Below are 16,935 nucleotides of genomic sequence, written 5' to 3'. Positions count from 1 at the left end.
TTATTATCTGTCAGTCTGGAGGCTAAGACTCACGCCTGAGACTTAAGTGTACCAGAACTCAGGAGTAGTGTGGTAAATCCCATCTCCGAATGGGTAACAAAGAGGACGGGGGCATCATCGAGGTTTCATAATAAGCAGTTCTCCATGGTAGAAAATCCCTTGTCCCTGGATAAATAGCCTGAATCTTTGAGTTAGCCTCCTGCTACGTGTTTTGACGGTACTGTGGCCTTCCTTGAAGCTTATCCATGAAAGGTCTGGTTTAAATATTGGGTGATCATCAGTTGCACAGGCAGCATTTGAATACGTTCCCAAGTGGCAAAGATTTGGTCAATAGTCTAGCTGAAAAAAAATAAAGTTATCATGACTTGTGTGGTGTTGCCGCTTGCCAGGTGAGGCTGTTTCATCCTTGGAGGCAGAGGCGTAGTGCAAGTAGGGACTGCTCCCCAGAGAAAGGCTCCTTTTAATGGCTTAACGTTGGGGTTGTTTTTGGCAGAGATTAAAGCAAGCAGTGATATTCGTAATGCTGTCCTCTCACCTGTCCGCGTCCAGTTCTGTTTTCTGGAAAATCAGCCACTCTGATCGTAATGTCTTCCTTGCATGTCTTCCTAGGCATGAACTGTTAATTGGTAACGCCAGTATAATTGTTTTCTATTTCCTACTGAATTCCTTCCCACTGTGGTCCTCATTTCATCTCCCCCATCTTGAGTTCTGCAAGGGAAAGGGAGGATGAAACAAATTATTGTCTCGAGTTCATCTTAATCCATTGGAGACCCTGAGACGGAGGGTTACAGACTGTGGTTCTTCCACTGAAAGAGAAGTCTTGAACTTCAGGTTAGCTACAAGAGCATCTTTGATACCTGCATCCATCCTGAGTGTAGTGTTTTATACGCTGTGCTTTAGCAAAACTATAGGTTAACCTTGAAGGGACGTAAGGATAATTCAAATCTCCTGTTTTCCTGGACCCTTGGGCTACCTGCCTGCAAACCCCACTGCACAAACTCTTAGGGGCAGATGCCAGCCCTTTGATGCATCTAGGGCTGAGTGCTAAAAGCCTTCATCTAGGATGCATATAACAAAATAACAGTAAACGATGAGGCAATCATGGAAAACTCAATGTAGGTAAATTAATAGAAAACTGCTTAGAAGCTGTGGTTTCTTAATGTACTAAACCAATGATCTCTAGTCAATAAATGCAATAATGCCTGCATTTTCAGACAGTAATGTAACTATACCAAGCCAGATTATCAGGCCTATCGTATTCTGCTTTGTTAGAGACTTTCCTGGCGTCTACTCGGAGAGATGAAGGCACCACGGAGACCTGACAGTGGGAAGAAATGGCACGCAGGCCGGGGAAAGAAAGGTGTTTTGCAGAGCCCTTGGCTGGCCTGCGGGTCTGGCTGTGGCGTGTTTCTTAAAGTCTTGTTTAGGAATAATCAGCCAGCTCAAAGATGCAATCTAGCTGGTTTTGCCCTGCTCCTGAAATGCAGAAGAGCTGAGCTGGCAAACAGCAAACGGTTGCGAGAAGCTGCAGGGTATGTGTGATGTGGTGTTTGAGAGCGCTCAACGTCAGTTTGGGGAAGAAAGGCTGTGAGTTAGGAAGAGAGGGGTGATCGTAACAGCAGTGCTGCAAAATACCAAAGGCCGAGGTTAAAGACGTGTCTGGCTCCAGTGTCCCTTTGCTCACCCGAGGCCCCATGCTCGGCCAGCCTTAAGTGGTGGCTGTGGGGATGGTGCAGCTCTGGTCTGTCTCGTTATGACTCCCTTCAACCCACGTCTAACACCGTGGTTGTCGACGAGGAAGAGAAGAGGGATTACTCACCATGGCATTGATCATTGGCTGACCTTTTGTTTTCCTTATGCCCAGGTTCCACTCCTCCTAGAAACTCCATTCTCTGGGCTGAATTCACCTTTGCAGTGGCTTTTCTGAAATCACTGGAGGCAAACCAGGCTTGAGCCTGGTCCTCTCTTGATTTCTGCTCTAGTCGTGGCAAGTTTTGCACACACAAATGTATTTTCCCTTCCTCCATGTCTCCAGTAATTGGTTTCTGCCTCTTATTCACACCTGCGACCAGACTGGAGCCCAGCCATAGCCACAAAGGCTGTCATTCATTCCCAGCGCTCCCGCCTGGTTTTAACAAGCTGTTCTCATACGCCACGAGCTCAGCACAAACTCTGGATTTAAAACCAGACTCATTTCCCAACAGGAGAGAACCTCTTTCTCCTGGCCGTAGCTTCTCAGAAGAATGAACGCTGTTCCTGCTTGAGTTCGTATGCAGAGACGGATCTGAGTCCACCCTAGTCCAACTCGGTTTGGCTAACATTTGCTGCCTACAAAACGAAAGGAGAAAGTGAAATAATTGCTCAGGAGTAGTTTAGAATCAATGACGAGACATTACAGGTGATGCTTTTTATTGACCCGAAATTACGGCTCACGTAATGAGTCCACATTCTTTAAAAGTGCTGGTTTGACACTGTAGAGGACTGTGGAATGAGCCCCAGACCAGAGGGTTTCAAACAGGAGCTGAAGTCCCCAGCATCCTAAGGAGGCTGATGGCAGCTTATTTGAAGGTTAGTTAATATTCATATTTGAAGGTTAGTTCATATCACTCATATTTGGCTGCTGAGTGCTGGGCTCTTGGACCTAAACGAACCTAAATGCACAGCCCACTAATGCAACGAGCATCTTTCCATCAGCGGTGGGACCACGGGTTGGTCCTTAGCGTGGTCGTCCAGCGTGGGCTCTCGTGTTCCGACTGGCAGCAGAGAAAAGGTCAACTCAGTTTCTGTCCTTTGCTGTATTCAAGTGAAAAGCTGAAAGTTTTGTAAACCTTCCCCAGAGTCAGCCTGGAAACATAATTGTTTTGTTGTCGAATATGTTTTTAATAGATGCCAACTGAAATTGGTTCTGAAGACCCAGGAACTAAAGCCCCCGCCCCATTACGCTGTTATGGCTTCCCATAATCTTTGTCTGTGGTTGCAAAACCACGGTTTTCTTTCCCCTGGAACGAGCAGGGCGCCTGCCCCGTGCTCACCCCCCTCTTAGCTATCACAGTTCCAAGCTTCAGTTCATGTTGTCGTGTGTGGCTGGATTTACTGCGCTCCTCACGCTCATGTCACCGACACGGGCACTTCCCACCCAACTGAGGCTCATTTTCCATCCGCTCGAGCGCCATCCAAAGACCCCTCCTCCCAGACACTCTGCGTCACTCTGCATGACGTTCTGGTTGAATGAGAACATGATCTTGGATTAGCTGACAACATATATCTCTATATATGTCTGTATTTCTTTTGGACTCTTTCCTACCAGCTCCTGCAGACCCCAACAGCATCCTCCTCTGCAGGGGTTGTACTTGCATGTGATTCCAGGTGTCATTTCCAATGAGAGAATTGCATGGCAGAAGGAAAAATTCTATTAATTGTCCGTGTTGTCTCATGTCGTCTATGTTAAAACAAAGAAGCGTCGGGTTTTTTTCTGAGTAGTGAGTACTCAGGAGCAAAACCCACCCAGATCTTAATTGTTCATCAGATTTCTAAGCGATTTTTTCATGTGTAGAAGCGTTGCACCTCATGCTAGCAGGCTTGAAACTCCTTGCTCATATTCCTCGCCGAGTTCAACGCGTTCTTTCTTGCCTTTTGTGATTCTCGCAAACGTTTGCAGCACATTTATGGTGGGAGTGGAAAAGGGGCCCAAAGAAAAGGCCCTGCTTTACTCAGGGACAGGCAACTGGTTTCACGCTGAGGTCGGTGATGGGAGCAACTCAGCAGAGGACAAGGCATAAAGAGATCGCTTTGAATTCTGGATATTGGTGTGTTGCCGATTTGTTTTTATAAAACTTGCTTTTAAAAAAGACCAGGTAGTTCAAACTATTAGTACTACTGGAATGCAGTAGAATCCAGGAATATTCTTCTGTAAAATCAACTAAAATAAAGGAAAAAAAAAAAAAATCCAATTGGCCTATTTAGGCTTAAACGACAAAAAAATTTTCAATCTGGTTTCTAATCCAGGAAACACAGAATGAGAATTGCTTTTAACCGTTTGGCTCATTGTGTGCGAGGATTTTGGTAGCATTAGCAACTAAGGCTTACATCCAGAAAGGTATTTAGGCACGTGCTTGTTCCTAGATTCCTGTGTGGATTTGTACCTCTGATCTGATTTTCAGCTACGCTCAACATCTGTTGGCCCCGTGGCTTTCAGACAGACCCTGCAGGTGGGCAGCACGCTGGGCATGACCTCTCCAGTACTTCCCTGAATTTTAAAAATGCGTCATTAATTGGAAGAATTCCGCCTTTTCTGACTTGGTCATGAACAAATTGTATTTTCTCTCAAACCAATCTTTCGATGTGAAATCGTTGCCCGGCTGGTGGCCACGGATAGCCCTGCCTGGCAGCCCGTTCCCTGGGGGTCGTTCATCAGGACAGCGGTGACCCCCCCGGGATCGCGCTGCGCCACTCCCGAAAATGCTGCCTAAGCACCTTTCTCTCCCTGTAAATGTTCGGCGTCTCGCAATGTGAAGTGACTTTGTAAAAATAGCACCTTCTTACTCAACAAATCTGCTCCCTGTGTGTCTTCGAGTCACGTCTTCTTCCTTTACTGGCAAAAACAAGCGTCTGTTCCCGTCAGCACGGTGCAGCCGACACGGCTGGGGAAAAGGGAGCTGGGTTTTGCTTTGCTTCAAATATCAGCACTTAAGTTCTGGTTGAAGAACCTTGTGCCAGTTTGGAAGGCAAAGGAGGACTGTTTGGCTCTGAGTTTTGAGGTGGCGATGCTGGGAGACAGAAAAAAAAAACACCCAGGTCTTTGGTTGGTGACCTGGAAATCTGGTGCGGAAACCAGAATTCCTGCAATGTTCTTCCCGCAAATTGAGTCAGAGCATTGGCGGCAAAACGATAAGTGGCTACTGCGATGGCGCAGAGTATCAGGAATTAAATCTGCATTTTTACTCAGCTTTGACTCACCTATATAAAAAATATTGTCTGTACGTGCAAGTGCCTTGCACTGGTTGTCTAACCTCTATTAGTGTATTTTAATATTCAATTGCTATTCAGAAAATACCAAATTATCCAAAACTAATTGCAGTTTGGTTTCCCCAGCGCTGTCTCTATAAAGTTTGCCCTTTCATAAAGAGTCACAAAATCTTTTTTTTTTTTTTTTTTGTTTTGCAATTTTCACCTGAAAATTCATCATCTTCATTTGGGTGAAAGTTTTTTAAGTACAAATTTCAGAATTTGGAAAATAATTCCAGCTGGGTGGTCCGCGGACTATTTCCCAGTGAGATCATCTCTGTTTCTGGAGAGATTTTCTTTTCAAACCATAATTGCAAGGTTTTAAAGAAGTGGGATTCTAATAGAAAAACAGCAATAAAATGCCATATTCCGAAGTTGTAAAATTTTGCTTTGCGTGTTCATGACACCGGTAGCAGAGCTGCAGCTAGATGTTAGCTAGCTTTTAGATCGAATCTTTATAGGATACAAAGGAGTTGCACATTTAAGTGTTTGTATTTAAGTATTTAAATATACGACTGGGAAAAGAGAAACTCTTCAGAACATATAAAAGGGGCAGATCGTGTTTGAAGAGGGAGGAAACACAGGAGTTGCAGAAAGGGAAAGGGCAGAGCTGAGCACGAGAAGTGAAGTGTTTCCAAGAAAGTTAAAAGTTCAAGATAAAGGCTGTTTTTAATTAGTATTTTCTTATTAGATGTAGGGTTTTGGAAGGCAGTTGTGAAAGAAAAGCTTCCTCGCTCGTGATCGGAGCCGATCAGTGATTTAAGGAGTCATAACTTCATTGTTTAACGTCATTCTGTCCCGCCAGCCCTGGCATCCCACGAGGGGCTTCTGTTTAAGTCCTCATTATTTTCTCTCTCTTAATAATCATCCCCATTTCACTCATTATGGCGGAAACATTTCTACAATGCTTTCTTTGAAAAAAAAAAAAAATAAAAAAAGAAAGAAAATAAATATTAATTTTTTTTTTTGGAAAAAAAAAAAAAACCAACAGCAAAACTACATCTCACTGCTGCTTGGAAGTGCTCTTGGTTTCTAATGGCTGGTGGGGAAGGACTGCGTGGTTTCCAGAATGACTCCTCCTGCTGTCTCCTTTTTGTCTTTGTTTCAACGTGTTTCTCTGAACAGTCAGAAGGTCAGTTTGAAAGATCGTGTCTTCTCCAGTCCCCGCGGTGCTGGCACCAAAGGGAAAGGCTCTCCACAGGCTCAGGGCATCCGGAGGTCCCCCAGCGCTGACCAGAGCATCGAGGACAGCCCGAGCAAAGTCCCCAAGAGCTGGAGCTTCGGAGACCGCAGCCGAGCCCGGCAAGCTTTCCGCATCAAGGGAGCGGCGTCGCGGCAAAACTCAGAAGGTGAGGACTTGGGACGCTGCGCCGGATCCCAAAGCCTCATCCAGCCCCAACGTCTTCTCCATCTCCACCCAGGAAGGGCAGAGCTGCCAGCCAGGTCTCCTTCCCCTTCCAGTCCTTCAGCTCAGAGTATAATAAGAGATAAGAAAACCCCTGTTGGCACCCGTGATAATGTATATATTTATGTATATAGGGGTGGGGAAAGGAGGAAGGGTCAGGCATCTAGAGATGGATGAGCGCTGCAGTTGGCATTGCTGGATGTCACCATAACACGTCTTGGGAAATGCTCCCATGGGGATGCTCAACAAAGATATCTCCGGGGATCGCTGTTTGCGATCCGACTTGCGTTTTCTCGCGCGGCACGGGAAATGGTAACACGTCGTCTTTGTTTCTCCCTCTCCCAAACCCAGAAGCAAGCCTCCCCGGAGAAGACATTCCTGATGAGAACAAAAGCTGCAACTGCGAGTTTGTGACGGAAGATTTGACACCAGGACTGAAAGTCAGCATCAGGGCAGTGTGGTAAGAGAGGGAGAGGGGGAAAGCAGTCCGGAAAAATAAATAATAGGTGGGGGGGGGGAAATCTAAAAAATTTAAAGTCCAAGCAAAGGTGGCAAATGCTGAAATGTCTGTGCTGCAGGCTGTTTTTCCCCTGGGTGGCCTGCCCTCCTTTACAGAAAATTCTGCCAGAAAGGGCAATTTTTGCTGAGGGAAGGAATAAATGGAGAAACAGGAAAATCCCCCGCAGGGATGCATCCAAATGATCATTCTCACCAGCTTTGAGATTTAATGCTGACATTTAGAAAAGCGATGCAGAGAGGACATTCGCACAGCTGATAGTCCGAGGGGCATTGGGGACCCCCCGTCGCAGACAGGGCTTCGGCCCCCGCAACCCCCTTCCCCTCTCCTATTGCCGCATCCTCTCCCACACCCACAGGGTTGGAATTTATTCCATTTTCCTTCCACAGCTGCTCCCCACGGTGTTTTTTATCTGCCACTAAGCAGGTCAGGCTGCAGCCCAGGGACTATATTTTCTCTTTCCTCTCCGTCTCCTGCAGCATTATGAGATTTCTGGTCTCCAAGCGCAAGTTTAAGGAGAGCCTTCGTCCCTACGACGTGATGGATGTCATCGAGCAGTATTCAGCTGGTCACCTGGACATGCTCTCCCGGATTAAAAACCTTCAGGCCAGGCAAGAGACCCCTCCCTTTGCTTCATTTTTTCACTGTTTTTTGTTCGTTGTGGAGGTGTTCCCAGGAGAGAGACACTTTCCTTTGCAGCTACCACTTCTTCTTTTTCTTCCTAAGAGAAAGCCTCAAGGAAAACTTCGGTGCTTGTGGCTGGAACCCACAGGGATGAGCAGGACAGGGACTGCAAAGGGGGGTGTTATGCCACTAAAACTGCCTTAATGCCCACCCCAGGGCATACACACATAAAACACGGCTCGTCCTCCTCCAGGCCTTACTTTGGGAGTTTCTGTTATTATATTATATCCTATAAGTACAGCAGGTCCGTATCTCAGTGATCTTCCTGGCAGGATAGCAAAGGTTCAGTGCCCCAGTTTTAAGGCTGATCTGGACAATTGGGTACCTTTCTGGGAGCGATAGAAAATAAAATCTGGTGTGCTGGGTGCGAGACGGCTGCGATGGGCAGAGGGGGCAGCGAGGAAGCAGCGCCTTCCTCCCCCCCATCGGATGCTAAGCTGTTTCAGGAGAAATCCCTCCTGGGATGGTGCAGTCCGGCAAAAGTACGTGCAGATGGGGCTTTCTCATCCAAGCCCACCGACGTAGGTGTGGTTTCGCTGAGCTGCCTTTCGTCCTCTGTGCTCAAATTTTAGGGGGAGATGAGTTAGTTTTAGCAGGGGAAAAAATGCGAAAAAGGTGGAAATGGAACCAAGAAGGGCATTTAAAATTTCATTTTTCACTACAGTCACCCAATTATTTCTCCTGCAAAGAAACCCAGGGGAATTCGGTCCCCTGACCAGAGGACCTGAGCTAAACCTTTTTGCCTGACCACTCCTCCCTCCACCCTGACGTCCCACGTTGGACGCTGGACCCCAAGCCCCCAGCACCCCCCAGCTGTGTCGGCTCAGCAGAAGTAGCCCCAGTTCTGCTGAGCTCGAAGGACACCCAGAACAGAGCCAAGGCTTGGCCATAGGCTATCTCCAGTCAAAATAATTTTCCATTTATTTGTATACTGGGAGTATCTCCCTTGATGGCTGTGGCAGCCCAGCTTCCTCTGGAAGTCATTTGAGACGTTTTCCTTTAATTTCAAACCCATCTAGGTCCCTGGCAGAGTCAGAAAATGTGCAAAAAAGTGTGTCTGGGTACGCAGGCAGTTAATGGGAACCCCAGGAGTGGAACAGGAAAATTGTCTTAGGAAGAAGAGGAATCTCTCTTCTCCCATTAACCTCTCAGAGACCATTTTAACTCTGCTATTTTTGATCTTCAAGCAGCAGAGGTAACTTTCTCAGCCTTGCTGCACGCTGTGCGTTTCCCATTTCCAGATACGCAGCCAGAAGGTAAATTCTCCCTTGCGAGGGAGACTAAAATATCCTGGAGAATTTCCTCTGGTTGAGCCTCTCACCCCCTGTTCAGTACAAATTCAACGGTTATAGATCCAAGACATGTAGCTGAATCTGGAGAGGGAGGAGGGGGATTTATATTTCCTAACTTTAATGACCTGAAACGTGAGGCGTCCCGGCTGCCTCAGTGGGTAGTGAGCCGTTGGGGTTGTCGTCTCCACTGGCTCCAGGGGGGACACCTGAGTTTTCAGCCCCCCGAGCTGGTGTGGCAGGTTGCCTCACCGTCCACCCAAGTCTCCCATTGCCAGTCCTCCGAGGTGATGTGCTGCACAGACAAAGCGGTTTGGTTGGCTGCTTCTCTGGGGGAGGTTGGGGGTAAGGAATATCAACTTTCAAAGACCAAACTGAATTCTCCTTTCAGCTGTACCCGTGGGACTGCGAGGCTGAGGTTGCTGAGGCTGGGCTAGGCTACCCACCCCAGCGCAGGGAAGTCAGGAGGACCAGGAACTGCTTTAAAAGTGTGAAGTACCTGGATTTGGGCTCCAGGGCTACCAGGAAGCTTCACTGGTTTTACTGTCCCCACTGAGCAGGAGACCAGTGATGGTGATGGGAGCAGACCCCCTTGGGGTCATCCTTCGAAGCACTCATCATCAAAGCCAGGTGGGCACCAAGAGGTCCCGTGGCTGATCACTTGTCCAGTAGAACTGGAAGGGACACCCTGTAGACGAGGTGTGTGCCTGGGGTGGCCATGGGCAACGTTGGGGCATGACCCAGCTGGTGCTAGAAGTACAGTGCACCCATACGGTGGACTCCAGGGAGGTCGTCATGGGCCTGCTCAGAGGAGAGCAGATATTTTTATTTCCTTTTCCATCAGCAATCAAAGCACTGTGTTCTCCCTGCCAGCCCAGCTTGGCAGAGCTGGCTGTGACCTCCTGTAGCCAGGGCTTTAGTGGATTAAAGCTGCATTCCAGCAAATTTCTGGGGTGTTACATGCACTTTCCTCTTTAATCATGAATGTCTCTGTCACTGTGGTGTGTCTGTAATGTGCTCTTTTTAGTGTTGTGTTGACATTGTCCTGTGTCTCATCCTGACACCTTGCCAGCCATGGATGTCTCCCATTCATTGAGTTGTACAATCCCGCAGCGTGTCTCACCGACTCCGGCGACTCATGCTTTTCTGAACTAGCTGAGGATGTGTTATCTAGCACTGGAACTTAAAGGAGAATGAATATTTGTTGTTGGTTCATATCCAACCACCTCAATGGGATATTGCTACACATATACAAATATATTCCAGAGGGTAAAGCATGTTGCCTGTTATATCTGGGGCGGGGGGATCTCCTAATGATGTTTCAGTGGTGCCTAAATCCCCAAATCTTACACCAGGGTGGGTAAGACTCTGGCTTTCACCGACAACCAGGTGGTAGGACAGAGCCTTCTGTTTCCAGCGGAATATATTTTCAGCGTCTCTTTCTTTCTCTGTCGTTCTGTTTTTCAGTTGTTTCTTTCTGCAACTTTTCTGACCAACTTTTCTCTACGTGTTGCTTCATTATGCATTTTGCTGGTGTCTTTTTTTCTTATTTACTTTGCCAGGATAGATATGATTGTGGGTCCCCCGCCCCCTTCAACTCCCCGGCATAAGAAGTATCCAACCAAAGGACCCATGTATTCTTCCAAAGAATCTCCCCAATACTCGCCTAGGTTAGGATTCACCAAACGCCGCTTTCTCTGGATTTTTCATTTGCTTAATGTCAAACCCCTTTCATGCCAGTTATATGACGGCATTTATCACTTAGCAGTGCAGCTTGCTAAATCGTGACTCAGAAGGGCTTGCCACTCTGGGTACGCTCTGATTTACTTTCCGTAATGAGCTTTCACACTAGGCAAGCCAAAGGCAAAAAAAAAAAAAAGAAAGGAAAAAAAAAAAAAGAGGATTTTCATACAGTCATCAATAATCATCAGTTTCTTCAGCTAGCGTATTTTCTATTTTCAGTCTTCTTCTAGGTGTTAGAAAGCAAAAATGTATCTTTTTAAAATCCCATATTTTATAAGGCTCTCTTCAAATGTAAAAGGTGGAATATTTACCCACAAAGCCAATGTAAATGATCTACTGGCTAAAAGATGAAACACTCCACACACAAGCGAAGGAGCCGCTGCAGCTCTTTGTGCTACGAAGTGAGTTTACTTCAGTGGGCAAAGTAAGAATGAAGTGTTTAAAGTGTTTCATACCGGAAGAACACAGTGGTCTCTTTTTCTTGCCGATGCGACTCCACCGACCACGGAGGAAAAAACGGTGTTGAAATATTTCAACCGCGGGACTCATATTCAAAAAAAAAAAAAAAAAAAAAAAAAAAATCCTGGTTTTGCAAGCAAAAAGAAGAGCAGGAGTCAAACCCAGCCCTCAGTCGTGCAGCGAGGTTTTTCTCATTGCCCTCATTAAGTTCTCTCCTTAAGTAAAGCTGTACCTGAAGCTGATGCCACGAGGAACGTATTCTCACTGAAGTTCCCATTTGAGGGCATCCTGAGGTCTGGTCAGCGGGGCCACGAGCCGAGCTCTATTTTCACCTTGTATTGAGACCGCTGGAGCCCAGGGCAGGTATAAATATTTGCCAGAAAGTCATTTTCCCAGCACAAATAGTAGGTGATTTTTAAATGCAGCAAGCTTAGCCTCAAGTATTATTTTTTTTTTCTAAATATATTTGCCCTCCCTAAGAGCTAATACATGACAAATCTCTTGATTTTTATTTAAGCCGCTCTGAGTAATCTTCGCTAGAGGAATGTGAGTAAAAGGAATATTGAAAGCTTACCTTTTCCCACTCAGCTAGCTCAAAGATTGAAAAAAAAAAAAGAAAAAAGGGAATTTTCCAGAAGCCCAAAGCATTATGCTTGGAAAAAAGATGCTCCCAGAAAAGCATTTTTCCCATTTCTCCTCCCTGCCAAATGATGAGGCCCAAAACTAGTTTCAAAAAGGAAATAACTTTCTTATCTGCCAAAACATTTTGATTTTAAAATGAAAATACCTACAAAAATACATACAGATGGATTTTGTTGTATTTAACCTATAAGATCAGCTGTGCGACAAGCCTTCATTAGAAGTAAGATGTTCGTGTGAAAGCTTGTGCCTCGCAGACAGAAAAGGTGATCGATGGATAACGGGGGAGGAAGCCCAACACCTCACACTGGGATGTTTATTTTATTCAATCCAAGCCTGTTGCTGTATCAGCTTAACGTCAATGAGTTTTCCCCCCCTGTTTTTACAGTTTCTAATACTGATGGCCAGATTAAAAATCTATTTGCACATGCCCACTATGCTCCTGGGACATTGAAACTTAATAATTGCTCCCTTTTTCATTGAATTCCCTCATTTCTTCTGTATTGAGCTGTGGCTGAGAGGCTCCAGAAAGCAGCAGAGCACAGAAGGCTGCTGAAATCTCTGCTCCCACCCATTAAAAGCCTTATGCTGTGCTTAATTTTCGGCAGCTGCATCCTCCCACAGACACCGGTGGCACTTGTGAGGTTCTCGAGGTGCCCGATGGATGGGAACCAGAGCTCTGAGCAGCCCCAAGCCCAACTCCAAAAACTCTGGGTCAGGCTCTGCTGCTGCCATGGCCTTCATCATCTCAGCGCCACGTGGGTCTGCGCCAGGGGGACACGTGCTGTGGGGTCCCCATGGGCTCTACCGGCTTCTCCTTTTTAGCCTGCGCACCCCTGTTTCAGCCAAATGCTGCCCAGCAAAACGGAATGATGTCCCGTGAGCTGTCTCCACCCCGTGGATTGCGCTGTGGTGCTCTAGTGACAAGGGCTCAGTTCAGCCAAAAAGGTTTCTGCAAGTATCTCCCAGCAAAGGCAGCTGGATTCCAGTGGAGGTCCACGGCTGTGGTTTGGCTGAAGGTGTTTGCTCCACGCAAACATAGACAGTTGCACACAGGGACAATTCGGATCGAATTCCCTTGATCGGCTGATTTAACACAGAATAGGTGCAACCTCAGCTGTAATTTTTAGCCAAGAGATATTGGTCAAAATATGTCTAGAGCAAACTTTATTGTGAAATGAGGAGGTAAGTAGCCAGTCCTGTGACATGGATGAAGGGGGTTTGGCTTCAATGCCTGGATTGTGTACAAAAAATTATAAGAGATAAAGAAAAAAAAAAAAAGAAAAGAATCGAATATATATTCCCAAACACTTCATTTTTATCTCATTTGAGCCGTTTGACCTTTTGATGTCTGCTTCTGGCCCGAGGGTGACATATTACACCTCTTTGCATGCACTGTTAGCATGAAGCATAATGAAGCATGAGAAAACCTGCACTGTGGCTGATGCAAGACTTTACATTTTTTTTGTACCATTAGAAAGAAGGAAAGATATCAAAGTGCACTTTAAAGAGCAACCCTCTTTCTCCCTCCCTCCCAAACTAAGACCCAGCAGAGCCTATCAAGGACAGCAGATGGCACAGTTTGTCACGCATCGTTAGAAATCTCTGAATCCTCTTCTGCCACGCAGGCAAAAGCAGAGGGCTGACTCTTGCAAAGCCTCAGCCGAATTCTTCCCTCTGCACGTGTGTATTCGACACAGCCAAGATCAGTGTTGGGAAGGCACAAGGCTCCCCGCAGGATGTAGTGCAGAGGTGGGATTTGGCATCTCAGAAGATTCGTGGTCCTTTGTCACGCAGTAGGAACATACACTATTCCCCTGTGCTTGCCAAGGTGGAATATGTTCTCTCTTCTTCATCTTTTGAGCTCTGCTGCCCAATTTGGACAAAACTTCAAATTCTTTTATAGTGGCTAAGAGGACCTCCTGCTCTGTGCAGTGCCCAGCCAGGCACAGGTAGGTTGGGAGCTCGCAAGGAAATTCCTCTCTTCTCTTGTATCAGATAAGGCACAAATGAAATCTGTGCACTTTGCTGAGGGTAGGAGCACTCTCCTCTGGTCTGACTTCTGCCGTGGGGAGCAAAGGAGTGGGAGACCTTGAGCCTGGTTTCTCCCGTCAAAAGAAGACTTGGTTCACCACCTTCTCCCCTCCCTGCGCTGAAGTCAGTTGTTCACAGCTGCCCATTGCACCTCCTCGGTGCAGACCCTGCCTCCAAGGTGAGATCTGGCTCTCCAGTTCCTCAGAGCTGTGGAAGATGACCACCTCAGGGGTCAGGACTATGTTAAAGTATAGACACAAAGGGAATAAATCCAGCAGGATTTGTCCTGGGCTCTGATATCAACAGCATATGGGCAAGGGCTTCTGAATGCTTTGTGGGTGAGCTCTATGAAGTGCTGCAGTCCTGCTTTTAAATCACAGCAGGTCCACAGGCAAGTTGTGTCCAGCCTGAAGGTGATGGAAGAAGATGGTGTTTTTCTATATGGTACTAGTGATCACTTCATCTGTGAAGTGCCAGCTGGCCTCCTGTGCTTCACATGGATCATGCAAGGTTCACTTACTGGATAGCTCTCCTCTTAAGGACGTAGCAGAGAGCAGAAGTCCTTCCTCAGTTTCCGCGAGATTAGAAATAGCGTTGTACAAGACTATTTCTGCTATTACGATACTCCATAGCATGGCAATGTTCAGTTTTCCTCTCTGTGTTACAGTCTGTCCTGCCTCCCTGCTCTACTCAGCAGCTGTTGAAGGACATCTCATTTGCATTAGTGGACATGTTTCAGTGTTAGTGCTGGGCTAGATGGGACACGAGGACAGAGCACCCGGTTTTTTCTTGGCCTTCCAGTAGCATTTAGACTTTGGGCCTCTTTAAATGCATGTTCATTGTTTTACTAGTCTACTTGCTTGTGCATACAGGAGAGGAGATCGTACAGTGGCTGTACTACGCCTTGACTTGTGATTCCAAACCAAGGTAGCCCGAGGTATCCAATTTAATACCTCTTTGCTTACATGGTAGCAACATTGTCGTAGGATTTCTTGTGCTGTATGTCATGTCAGTAATTGCATCCCTTGTGGGGAGTTCCTGTACGTGTCAATAATTTGCTTCTCCCATTACAAGAGAGAAATAAGGCATGCATATTCCTCACACTTGTAATTATAGCACTTGGTGCTCCTTGTACTCCTGTGCTTATGTTGCTAAGCAAAGGATCAAACATGACTTTTTAAACGGAACAGTATTCTGTCGCATCCCTGCCCAAATGAAGTATCTTCTGGGATCAAAGATAAACTCTAAAATAATTGTTGGCTTATATTTTCTGTCTTTGGTGTGATGTGCTCATCCACTTCATCTCTTTGAGCCAGATCTTCTGGTGCTGTAAACTGCTGTTGGTCTAATATAAGCCAAGGGAGCCCCGCTGGTCCATACCCACCGATATCTGCCCCTTAATGTCAACAGCCAACATACGTATTAAGTCCCTGTCAAATGTAAAGAAAAGAGATGGCTCTTGTGTTGGAAATAGCCTCACGTCTCATTCCTTTCCTTGGTTTTTGTTTGTTCATTTTCCCTGTCTGTCTGTGTTCAGCTCCTTCCTTTTCCTCCTCCTGGTGCATGGACCCATGGCCCACACGGCAGAACTGCGTAAGAAGCATTTTGAGTTTTCCGCTCAAGATACCTCAACTTGGTTTCAGTCAGATTAATTAACCCTTCTTTTCCCCCGCCACCCTTACGTTTGGTGCATTATGCAAGAGTAAAGTTTGCCTGGTGTAGAATTAGGTTATAAACAGGGCTGCCATTAAGAAGCTCTTCCAAAACCGAGTTGCTCCTCTGACTTTTGAGGGATCAAGAAGCCCCAGTGTTTACTCTCTATAAAATTCATATTTGATGCCTCAAATAAAATTGACTTCCAGCCTCCAAACTGGCTCTGCCATCCGTCTTCCTTTCCATATGGAGCTGTATATCAACCCAGGTGTTTCTAGACTGGGAACGAGGAGTTGCAAATGTAACGTGCGTAAAGAAGTTAGTGCCAACAACATGCCCAGTAGCTTTAGCTGCTGATTTGGCAGGAGCGTCCTCTGCTGTTACCAGCTTGGAGCCCTGCTAATAGAAACTGTCTAATGATACAGGTGTGAATCACCGTAGCATTGAGATGAACACAATTTGGGAATATTTGGTGAGTTATGACCAAATTCAGACTTGATGTAACTCCACTAAACCAGTTAGCACGACATCCCTTTGTCTGGATCTTAGGGCAAGCGGCTCATTTTCATGGGCATGAGAATTACACACTTACATTTGCATCGAGAAGAAGAAACTGCTGCAAGGACTGAAAAAAATCCCGTTGACATATGCTAGACAGAAAACTTGATCTTCCCCCAAAATAATAATTTTTCAGTGCAAATAAGAAGTTAATTGATTTGGAAGAAAGCCAGTTAAAGAAATTCTTTGCAGCGGGTAAATTTACTGTGCATAATGTGCCAGGTTTTATCTGTATAAACAGAAATGGATAATTTCAAACTCTGCTAATACTGCTCTGAATTTTGCATCTGAATTAACACTTCAGTGCCACTGCGTGTCTGTGAGTAATTTGGAGTGTTAGTTGGGCGAGAGGCTGTTGCTTTGTCCCATGGAGGCGCGACGAGCGGAGCCTTCCTCGCCTGCTGCCTCCAACTGACTCCAGGTCCTTTTCCGGGGGCGGGGGGGATTTTCTGATCCCGGTAGAGTTGACCAGATCGTTGGGAGAGGATCCTCCATGACTGACAAGGATCGGACCAAAGGGCCGGCGGAGGGGGAGCTGCCTGAAGACCCCAGCATGATGGGCAGGCTTGGAAAAGTTGAAAAACAGGTATATTGGGTCAGGAGGAAGTTCTTAGTAGAAGGTGTTGCATGCATTGTGTTGGTTGTTTTCTTGCCTTATTTTTCCCCAGTGGGGAAATTTTCCCATTTAGAAAAAACAAGTAAGAGCTAAGAATATTTTGAAGAAGAAACAAGGTGAATGTTATGAAAGGACACTAAATGTCTTAGAAGCCTAAGGACTACTTTCAAAACAGGCGCTTTGGAGTCCTTGGCATATAGTCTTTCTTTTTTAGAGATTTTACCAAAAGTCTACATTATTTTTGAAAATGTCACATTGATTTCTTTGCCACCATACTAGACATGTTTCAAATGAGTCTGTGAGCCTGACTGCTGTAGCTGCTGGCCTTGCCAAA

General features: G+C 46.1%; 1 protein-coding gene across 14 annotated transcripts in view; it reads left to right on the top strand.

Annotated features, from left to right (window-relative positions):
- KCNQ2 (potassium voltage-gated channel subfamily Q member 2) overlaps positions 1-16,935 on the top strand; it is a 78,100-nt gene that overhangs the window by 49,813 nt on the left and 11,352 nt on the right. For 6 of the 14 annotated variants that reach the window (XM_074604694.1, XM_074604697.1, XM_074604689.1 and 3 more), the window contains 4 exons: positions 6,130-6,353; positions 6,761-6,869; positions 7,406-7,537; positions 16,448-16,571. In XM_074604694.1, the coding sequence (XP_074460795.1) occupies positions 6,130-6,353; positions 6,761-6,869; positions 7,406-7,537; positions 16,448-16,571 (589 nt within the window). Of the gene's footprint in view, positions 1-6,129; positions 6,354-6,760; positions 6,870-7,405; positions 7,538-10,461; positions 10,570-16,447; positions 16,572-16,935 lie in introns of all 14 variants that reach the window. The other 8 variants (XM_074604698.1, XM_074604691.1, XM_074604693.1 and 5 more) reach the window with 4 other exon arrangements.

This window comes from Larus michahellis, chromosome 12 (genome assembly GCF_964199755.1).
Source record: "Larus michahellis chromosome 12, bLarMic1.1, whole genome shotgun sequence".
Lineage (NCBI taxonomy): Eukaryota > Metazoa > Chordata > Aves > Charadriiformes > Laridae > Larus > Larus michahellis.
The sequence above is the reverse complement of the archived record's forward strand: the minus strand, read 5'-3'. Positions and strand labels throughout refer to the sequence as shown.